Below are 10405 nucleotides of genomic sequence, written 5' to 3'. Positions count from 1 at the left end.
GGGCTTCCTCAAAATGCCCTAGGTCTTTGTGAGCAAGCAAGTTGGATGCACACCCACTTAGTTTTTTTTTGTTGAGCTTTCATATGTTTATAGCTCTAGTGCATCCGTTGCATGGCAATCCCTACTCCTCTCATTGGCATCAATTGATGGGCATCTCCATAGCCTATTGATTAGCCGCGTCAATGTGAGACTTTCTACCTTTTTTGTCTTCTCTCATAACCCCCATCATTATACTTTACTCCACCCATAGTGCTATATCCATGGCTTGCGCTCATGTATTGCGTAAGAGTTGAAAAGGCTGAAGCGCGTTAAAAAGTAGGGATAATTAGATTTATGCCCCTAGTTGTGTCCCACTCGTCTGTTTTACCCCTAGTTCCCAAAAGTCACCGGTTCTGTCCAAGTCACTTTGCTCCTATTATGCTTTTGCCCTTTGACCGTTTGACCATCAGTTTGAAAACTTCATAACTAATTCATACTAAATCAGAAAAATGCAAATAAGATACCAAAATGTTTAGAAAAACATCACCTATATGTCAGTGTCATTTGCATTCATGAAAAAAGTGTTGGAAAGTGCACATCCGAGTTTTAGCTCTTATGCTACCACCATGAATAGTAAAATCTAAAAAAGTTCAAATTTTAAAAAAAAAATTGGTGGCAAAGAATGAAAAATGTTTTAAGTGCCTGCCAAGTTTCATCAGGGAATAACATTCGTGGGTGCCGCGGCAAAAATAATAATCAGCACTCCAAAATAGATTATTTTTTTGCCACGACTTCCACGAATGTCGTTCCCTAATGAAACTTGGCAAGCATTTAGAACATTTGTTGTTCTTCGCCACCATATTTTTTTGAATTTTTTTGAATTTTTTTAAAGTTCACTATTCATGGTGGTATCAAAAGAGCTAAAACTCGGATGTGCACTTTCCAACACTTTTTTCATGAATGCAAATGACACTGACATATAGGTGATGTTTTTCTGAACATTTTGGTATCTTATTTGCATCTTTTTGGTTCAGTATGAATTAGTTATGAAGTTTTCAAACTGAAGGTCAAACGGTCAAAGGGCAAAAGCATAAGAGGAGCAAAGTGACTTGGACAGAACCGGTGACTTTTGGGAATTAGGGGTAAAACAGACGAGTGGGACACAACTAGGGGCATAAATCTAATTATCCCTAAAAAGTATGAACCAATTGCTCGGACATCGGGGTTATGCATGATGAGAACGTTTGTGTAACAATATTGAAACATGGCCTAACTATATGATTTTGTAGGGATAAGCTTTCTTTGGCTATGTTATCTTGATAAGACATAATTGCTTGGTTAGCATGTTTGAAGTATTATTGTTTTTATGTCAACATTAAACTTTTATCTTGAATCTTTCGGATCTAAATATTCATGCCACAATAAAAAGATTTACATTGAGAATTACGCTAAAGAAGCATTCCACATCAAAAATTCTGTTTTTATCATTTACCTACTCGAGGACGAGCAGGAATTAAGCTTGGGGATGCTTGATACGTCTCCAACGTATCTATAATTTTTTATTGTTCCATGCTATATTCTGTTTTGGATGTTTAATGGGCTTATTTATACACTTTTATATTATTTTTGGAACTAACCTATTAACCGGAAGCCCAGCCCAAATTGCTGTTTTTTTGCCTATTTCAGTGTTTCGCAGAAAAAGGATATCAAACGGAGTCCAAACGGAATGAAACCTTCGGGAGCGTGATTTTTGGAACAAACGTGATCCAGAGAACTTGGAGTGGACGTCAAGCAACCAATGAGGCAGGCACGATGAAGGGGGGGCGCCCACCCCTCCAGGCGCGCCCTCCACCCTCGTGGGCCCCTCGTGGCTCCACCGACCTACTTCTTCCTCCTATATATACCTACGTACCCCCAAACCATCGAAGAGCATCACGAAAACCTAATTCCACCGCCGCAACCTTCTGTACCCGTGAGATCCCATCTTGGGGCCTTTTCCGGCGTCCTGCCGGAGGGGGCATCGATCACGGAGGGCTTCTACATCAACACCATAGCCTCTCCGATGATGTGTGAGTAGTTTACCTCAGACCTTCGGGTCCATAGTTATTAGCTAGATGGCTTCTTCTCTCTCTTTGGATGTCAATACAAAGTTCTCCTCGATTCTCTTGGAGATCTATTCGATGTAATCTTCTTTTGCGGTGTGTTTGTCGAGATCCGATGAATTGTGGGTTTATGATCAAGATTATCTATGAACAATATTTGAATCTTCTCTGAATTCTTTTATGTGTGATTGGTTATCTTTGCAAGTCTCTTCGAATTATCAGTTTGGTTTGGCCTACTAGATTGATCTTTCTTGCAATGGGAGAAGTGCTTAGCTTTGGGTGCTCAATCCCAGTGACAGTAGGGGAAACGACACGTATTGTATTGTTGCCATCGAGGATAAAAAGATGGGTTTTATATCATATTGCATGAGTTTATCCCTCTACATCATGTCATCTTACTTAAAGCGTTACTCCGTTCTTATGAACTTAATACTCTAGATGCATGCTGGATAGCGGTCGATATGTGGAGTAATAGTAGTAGATGCAGGCAGGACTCGGTCTACTTGTCACGGACGTGATGCCTATATACATGATCATACCTAGATATTCTCATAACTATGCTCAATTCTATCAATTGCTCGACAGTAATTGGTTCACCCACCATAATACTTATGCTCTTGAAAGAAGCCACTAGTGAAACCTATGGCCCCCGGGTCTATTTTCCATCATATTAATCTCCCGTTATTTCCATCATTGTTTACTTTGCTTTCTTTACTTTTACTCTTTATCATAAAAATATCAAAAATATTATCTTATCATCTCTATCAGATCTCACTCTCGTAAGTGACCGTGAAGGGATTGACAACCCCTTTATCGCGTTGGTTGCGAGGTTCTTATTTGTTTGTGTAGGTGCAAGGGACTTGAGCGTGACCTCCTACTGGATTGATACCTTGGTTCTCAAAAACTGAGGGAAATACTTATGCTACTTTACTGCATCACCCTTTCCTCTTCAAGGGAAAACCAACGCAGTGCTCAAGAGGTAGCAGTACATAAGAACGGAAACGTATTCCTTGGATTGACTGTGTGTGATATACATACGAACGGAAATGTTTTTCTGGGATTCATCGTGTGGGATGTACATACCTACGAAAATGATTTCTCGGATTACCGTGTGGGATGTACATACCTATGGAAATGATTGGATTTCGATGCCTCGCTCGATCGCGGGCCCAGCCTATGTCCCAGGAGAGCCTATCCCCGACGATTTATGGATCGTGTGGGAAGGACCCCCCTATCGCCCACACTCACTTGGCGACGGTTCCAAATGTCGTCGCGGAAAGGGGTTAAAAACCGTTTGTATAGCACCGACGCGTACCCGTGTAAGTGGCTGAATAAAAATGGTAAGGATGAGATCACTCTTGTAGATGAATCTCTATATGTTGATTTTCCGAATCTACATGGTGGATTGACTCAGGTGCGACTGTTCATGTCGTGAATTCTTTGCAGGGATTCCATATAAGCCATACCCTAAGAAGGGGTACAAGAAGACTTAATATCGCGAATGGGAAGGAGGCCAAAGTTGAAGCCGTGGGCTCCCTCACCTTGAAGTTGCACACTGGCTTCCTACTTCAGCTCAAGGACGTTCTTTATGTGCCTACATTAGGTAGGAATTTGATTTCAGTTTCATGTTTAGATGATTTTGGATTTCATTGTACCTTCGGGGAGAAACAATGTTTTTTAAAGTATTGTAATAAGGATGTTGGTCTCGCCGTCCGACGAAGCAAACTTTATATGTTATATCTTTTTGGTTATCCTATGTGTGTGAATCTCTGCGAGATGAATATGAATGAACACAATCATGAAAAGAATGGGAGAAGTATCAATCCTTCTTCGAAATTGTGGCATCGTCGTTTGGGCCACATTTCGAGGGGGGGAACGAAAAGATTAATTAAAGAAGAAATACTTCATCCGCTAGATTTGATGCAGGCAATTGTATTGATTGTATTAATGGAAAATACGTTAAAACAATTAAGAAAGGAGCATTAAGAGCCACAACGGTCCTTGAACTTATTCATACTGACATATGACCTTTTAACGTGAAGTCTATGGATAGTTTTGATTCTTTCATTACCTTCACAGATGATTTCTCTCGTTATGGCTACATTTGTCCTATACGTGATCGATCCGAAGCTTTGGAAAAATTTAAGATTTATAAAGCCGAGGTTGAAAATCAACTCAATCTAAAGATCAAAGTAGTACGGTCTAATCGCGGGCGAGAATATTATCGCAGGCATGCTCCTTATGGGCAAATTCCAGGACCATTCGCGAAATATCTTGCTGAAAATGGAATTATTGCCCAATATTCAATGCCTGGTGAACCTCAGCAAAATGACGTAGTTGAGCGTCGCAACCGCACTCTTATATATATGGTGCGTAGTATGCTTAGTCACGCAAGCTTACCAAAAGTCTTTGGATGGAGGCATTGAAAACCGCTGCACACATCCTGAATTTTGCTCCAACTAAGTCGGCACCGAGCACACCTTATGAGATGTGGGCGGGAAAGAAACCGAGCTTGAATTACTTGCGTGTGTGGGGTTTCCCAACTGAAGCTAAAGTATTCAATCCACATATTAAGAAGTAGGACCCAAAGACAGTTAGTTGTTTTTTCATTGGGAACCCTCATAGAGGAAAATGATATCGCTTTTATTGCCCAGGTCATACCACTAAGTTTGTGGAAACCAGGCAATCGGTATTTTTTGAGGATAATGAAGTTACTGAGGTTAGGGCGATTGATCTTGAGGAGAAGCGAGTGTATGATTCATCCCCGGCTATCCAAGAGAACTTTATCCCTATGCCTAATATGGACGAGGCACCTACTGGTGACCCCAAACCTGAAGTGGATCCTCAATCCAACGAGGAGCCTCAACATAATGAAGATCCTCAGCATGATGAGGACCCTCAGCCAAATGATGATCCTCAACCCAATGCTAATCCTCAACCTTCTCAAGCAAGAAGAAATGCACATACTAATGAGCCTATGAGAAGATCACAACGGAAAAAAAAGACCATCTCCAGCGATTATGTCACTTTCATGTGAGGATGAAAATGACACACGAAAGGTACAAGATCCGACCTCATAAGTGAAGACCCGTCCAAATGGTTGGTCGCAATGAAAGACAGATTGAAATCTATGAGCTTGAATGATGTTTGGGACTTAGTAGAAGTTCCTGATGGAGCCAAAAGGGTAGGCTGCAAGTGGGTCTACAAAACCAAATATGATTTCAAAGAAAATGGCGAAAGGTTCAAAGCGAGACTTGTAGCAAAAGGTTTTACGCAGAGAGAAGAGATCGATTATAAGGAGGCCTCCTCACCTGCATGAGCCAAAGATTTTTTCAGAATTATGATGGCACTTGTAGCTCATTATGATTTAGAGCTATATCAAATGGACGAGACACCACAGTGGAGCTTCGGGCATCATGAGGCGACGGGTACTGAGCGCGTGGCGCATGGCGACGGCGGCATGTTTCGTGCGGGGTGGACGTGGGTTTGCGTTCCATGCGTTCGGTATTGCACGGTCCAACGGCCAAGGGAGACCCGACCCACTGGTGTGCTAGATGACCTATCTGGTCGAGCCACGGCCAGCGCCTCTTTTTTATTCCTTTTTTTTCGCTTATCAGTTGCAAAGATGGCAAGATGTATTGTGAGTCGGGTCGGGTCTGGGGACAGCTGACTTGAGTGTCAGCTCGTGAGCTGCCAATGGTCACTTCTTTTCTGGAAGCAAGCTCCCAACTGCTCAACAGCCACTTGCTTCTGTTAAAAATGGGGCAGCCGCCTCGGATCGAGCAATCCACCGCAGAAGCAAGAAGGTACTTCCACCGTCCACGCCGTTTGTTATACGCATCCCGCTCGTGATCCCATCACGAGAGGCATAAACCTCTGTTGCTGCACTAAACAATCCATGTCATCTCCCCCTTGTAGCGATGCACTAGCACTAATCTAGTAGTCCCCGGCTGATTAACTACTCACGCTAATCAAAGCAACAAGCGAGCGATGCGGCCTTCACGTGAACCGTGATTGGCACACACACACCCGGTCAAGGGGCGCGCCCGCTGACAGCGCTCTGCTTGCACGCTGTACTCGCGTGGCTGCTCTGCTGTATAGCGCCGTTGGTTTGCATCAGAGATTAAACTATCGTTTGACTAGCTCGTCGTCTGCTTCTTCTATTTTTTGACAAAAAGCTCGTCGCTTGCTTACTACTCAAACCATCTGCTCAGCTGTAACGATACTGTAAATATCGTTGTAGTAGAATGATTAGTCCGCAGAAATGGGGCATCGTTCCGGCGATGTGCACAGAGGACTGGTTCCATTGTAAAAAAAAAACAGAAACTACGAATGAAAAGGGAAGTAGAAAACAGGAGACGAGCCAGTAGGGAAAAAACGACCAGCGTCCACCGTGGGGCTCGAACCCACGCCCACAAGGTTAAGAGCCTTGCGCTCTATCAACTGAGCTAGACGGGCTGGATGTGCAAAATGGAATTTCTTGTTCTCTAATATTATAATTGCCTTCACTCTCTTGCTCAGGCCCACTACGGAGTAGAGTTCTTTAAATCGGACAATGAGTCCATACTTCATTTCGCCACAAACTATTTAGATTCGCACGAAAGTCATAGCTACTACAGGGAAGACCTTTTTTGTGGAAAAGAAACATACAAAGAACTTTTTGTGTGCTTGACCTGTTCCAATCAGAACGACTGCTGGGGTGTGAACTGTGAAGGCCGAAAAGACACGGCAACTGGATCAGCTCATAATCAAAACCTCTACCAAACTATTCTGTAACTGTAATACTGTAATCATGTAAGTACAGTCAAGGTTTTCATTTTCGAGCGAGAAAATTTCAGTCGCCACCAAATCTTTGTTCCCACAACTATCTTCTTCCATTATGCACTCAAATCATCAGAGTGAACACACAATCCAATTCGACACAGATATGTACAACAAAGGTGTTACAAACTGCAACTCTAATCTGTATAGCAATAGCGGCGTAGTATAACACAAGGAATGGCGGGGAGGAACAAAATTCAATCTCAGCTCTTCTAAAACTCGAGCTGAGAATGAGATCGAGAGCAAAAATGGTCACGTATCCATCACGCTGTACGATGTACTGTGCTTACTTAGGACTAGCTAGCTAGGAGAAGGGGACGCCTCGTCGCGCGCGGCGCTATAGCACGAGCCGAACGAAACGGTCACCGGCGTCCGGTGTAGGCACCGGCAGCGGCACCGGCGATGATGACGGCCTGGCCAGCTCGTAATGCCGGTGGATCATGCTGATCAGCGACCGCGCCTTCTTGCAAGTCGCCGGGCTGCCGTCGGCGACGAGCGAGTGCAGCGACCCCATCAGCCCCGGCATCCGGCCCAGCAGGGCGACCACCTTCTCGCCGCCGTGCTGGCACAGCAAGACAAGCAGCCCCACGCAGTGGTCCTTCCCGGAACGAGAGGAAGACGCGGCGAGGAACTCGACGAGGCGGGCGACTAGGCCCGCCCGCGCGAGCACGGCCTGTGCGCCCGCCGGCTGCTCGGCGATCCTCGCCAGCAGCGAGACGGTGTCGCAGGCGAGGTCGCCGTCGCGGTCGCTGGAAAGGAGGCCAGCAAGCACCACCACGGCGCCGGCGGCAACGGCTTTGGCGTGGTTGCTCGGGGATTGGAGCAGACCGTAGAGGCTGACCATGGCGTTCTTCCGGCCGCGGTGCGCGCCGTCCTTGATGAGCCGCACTAGCGTCGGTATGGCCTCCGGGAAGCGGCCGATCTCCTCGGCGTACTCGGCGTTCGACGAGAGGTAGAACAGAATGGCCACGGCGTTCTGCTGCGTCTCGGCCTTGGCGCCGACGTTGACGATGTCGACCACGAGGCCGATGCCTCCGGCCTCCACGAGCGCCGTCCGGCCACCGGGGTGCTTGGAGAGGTTGAGTAGGGACGCCACGGCATTGTCCTGCACGGACGTGTCCATGCAGGAGAGGAGGCACAGCAACCACGGTACGGCATTGGCCTCCACGAAGAGCGCTCGGTAGAACACGCTGTGCTTGGAGAGCTTGCGGGCCTCGGACGTCGCCTTCCTACGCTCCTCCGTCGACCCCGTCGAGAACTGCGCCACGATGTAGCTAACGGCGAGCCGCGCGGCGCCGGTGGCTGACGGACTGAATGTAGCGGCTGAGCCGTCAGCGTCGCCGTGGTGGTGCCTGGAGCTCGTCTCGGGAAGCGAGACGCCGTTGCTGAGCAGCATCCGCTCGATGATCCCGCACAGCGCGGCGTTCGGCACGAGGTCGGCGGTGCGGAGCTTCTCTCCGGTGACTGGGCACGTGCGGCACCCGGCCTTCATCCACCGTGTGATGGACGCGCGGTCGTATGTCTGGCCGGTGGACACGGTCACCGGGTCGATCATGAGTTCCAGTGTGATCGGGCACTGGAGCGCCTCCGGTCTGATCCACTCTGGGCACGTCGCCGGTCGCACCGCCGTCGCATCCGACTGCTTCGAGTCAATGTGATCGAACAGCACCACGCGGCAGTACACCAGGAACGCCATCAAATTGTTGATGAGGACCACCTCGCTGCTGTTCTCGTCGCCGGCGTCGAACCGCACGGAGAGCTCGCCATCTAGGAAAGCGATCTCCTCGGAGCACTGGAACCAGCTTTCGACCCTGATCCGGCGGAGCACCCGCATCACATCATCTGCCTCCGGCGCGACGCCCCTCTTAAAGGTATCCATGATAGACCGTATGCTCCGCACTGCTAGTTTGTCGCCGGCGTCAGGCCGCACCACCGCGCGCCACGCCTGATCCGATACCAGCCGCCCGAGCTCCCCCGACTCGACGGATGCACCGACGATGCTCGTCGGTAGCACATCCATGGCCGCCGCGACGGATCCCAGACACAACCTGAGCTCAGACGCTATGAGTTCAGTGTTCACGAGCATCCACAGGCGGCCCCCTCGACGCGCGCAGTCCGTGAGCAGGAACCTCATCTTCTGCATGGCGACGTGCAGCTCCGTGAGACCGACCACGGCGGAGTGCGACAGCGTCGCTGTCGCGTCCTGGATCTCCTCGAGAAAGGCGAGCAGGAGGCCGGCGAGGCGCACTGCTTGGTGCGTGCCACGGCGGAGCACGGGGAAGGCGCTGGCGTCGCCGGCCCTGCGGCTCGCCACATCGGCCGTGAGCGAGACGAGGGAGGCGAGGAGCGGCTCCGGCGCGATGCCCTCGCACGGGCAGACCGCGGGAAGAGCAAGCGGCCGCCGGCGCTTTGGTTGGCTCCGTGGTGGCGTCGGCGCCGGCATCGTAGATCGACCGACCGGTAGTGGTGCGCTTGGATTAAGGGAAGTAGTGTGGAAGTAAGCTCAAGAGAGATTAAGAGGTGGGCTGTAATTCGTAGTGAGAGGATACCGAGAGCCGCATACTTATAGAGGAGCGTGAACACGTGTTACCAGACAGGGAGCACTCGCCTGGGATGCCGACGCGTGGCAGGATCGACACGTGGAGCCCGACGACACCAGTGGATAGGAACGCGAGAAAGCGAGATGAGAAGCGGCATGGCAGCTTCTTCGTCTGTAGCTCCATGATGATGATGATGCACCTATATCACTATTATATTGGACTTTCTTATTACGCATTTGGGCTATGGCTTTGATGCATGCATGTCCGGATGGATAGATTGCCGACGGGGCTGGCGAGTGAGACGAGGGCATGTGTGGTGCGGTACGTGAGCACGTACATGGGATGCAAATCTTTAGGTTCAGACGAGCAAAAGTAAGATGGATTCCTTGTACTTGTTTACAAGTAAGTAACCTAGCTTGGTGAACGAAGAAGAGTTGAAACTTAGAAGCAAACCCTCTTCATCGGGGTGGGCGGCTTTGGTCGGCCGGGCAACCTCATTTGGTCTACGCAACTGACGCATGCAGCAGAAGAAGGAAGATGGTACAGTCGTGCTCGTTTCGCCATGGTCATGGAGATCGTAAGCTCTAGCTGCGCTCGGGTAGACGTACGTACGGCCTGGCCCACCAGACCGCTCCATGCACACCTGGCATATTAGTATGTCGCGTGCGACGCATTGCAGTCTTCGACCCGCCAGCCGCCAAGGGGATATACTTTGGGCGATTGCTGGGCCCACCTGGCCGACATAGAAGCCGCGAGGCAGCTCGCCGCCGAACACCGAGCAGCGACCGCACGCTCATCCCCTGGCCTCCGCCAAGGCTTGGAGATTCGCGCGTGCGCTCTACTCCGTCGCCTACTGAACGGGAAGGAGGCGCGTAAGTAAGTTGTTGATCGGTAGTAATCCGCTATTTGGCGACGTGGACACGAGTTGATTAGTTTATTTGGTAACCTGGCGTGGAAGATCCG

General features: G+C 49.0%; 1 protein-coding gene and 1 non-coding gene across 2 annotated transcripts; both read right to left on the bottom strand.

Annotated features, from left to right (window-relative positions):
* Nucleotides 1-6466: 6466 nt before the first annotated feature.
* On the bottom strand, nt 6467-6539 carry TRNAK-CUU (transfer RNA lysine (anticodon CUU)). Its single transcript has one exon. It is a non-coding gene; the product is annotated as a tRNA-Lys (tRNA).
* A 462-nt stretch (nt 6540-7001) lies between these two features.
* LOC123121415 (U-box domain-containing protein 19) lies at nt 7002-9430 on the bottom strand. Its single transcript, XM_044541380.1, has one exon. It carries the CDS (start codon nt 9343-9345, stop codon nt 7240-7242), a length of 2106 nt encoding a protein of 701 aa, XP_044397315.1. The 5' UTR covers nt 9346-9430; the 3' UTR covers nt 7002-7239.
* Nucleotides 9431-10405: the final 975 nt, after the last annotated feature.

Source organism: Triticum aestivum, chromosome 5D (genome assembly GCF_018294505.1).
Source record: "Triticum aestivum cultivar Chinese Spring chromosome 5D, IWGSC CS RefSeq v2.1, whole genome shotgun sequence".
NCBI classification, from domain to species: Eukaryota; Viridiplantae; Streptophyta; class Magnoliopsida; order Poales; family Poaceae; genus Triticum; species Triticum aestivum.
Note: the sequence above shows the minus strand (reverse complement) of the source record. Positions and strands in the feature narration are given on the sequence as shown.

Bases quoted from the DNA above. Each gene is read 5' to 3' on its own strand.
- LOC123121415 (XM_044541380.1), bottom strand. From the start codon at position 9,345: ATGCCGGCGCCGACGCCACCACGGAGCCAACCAAAGCGCCGGCGGCCG.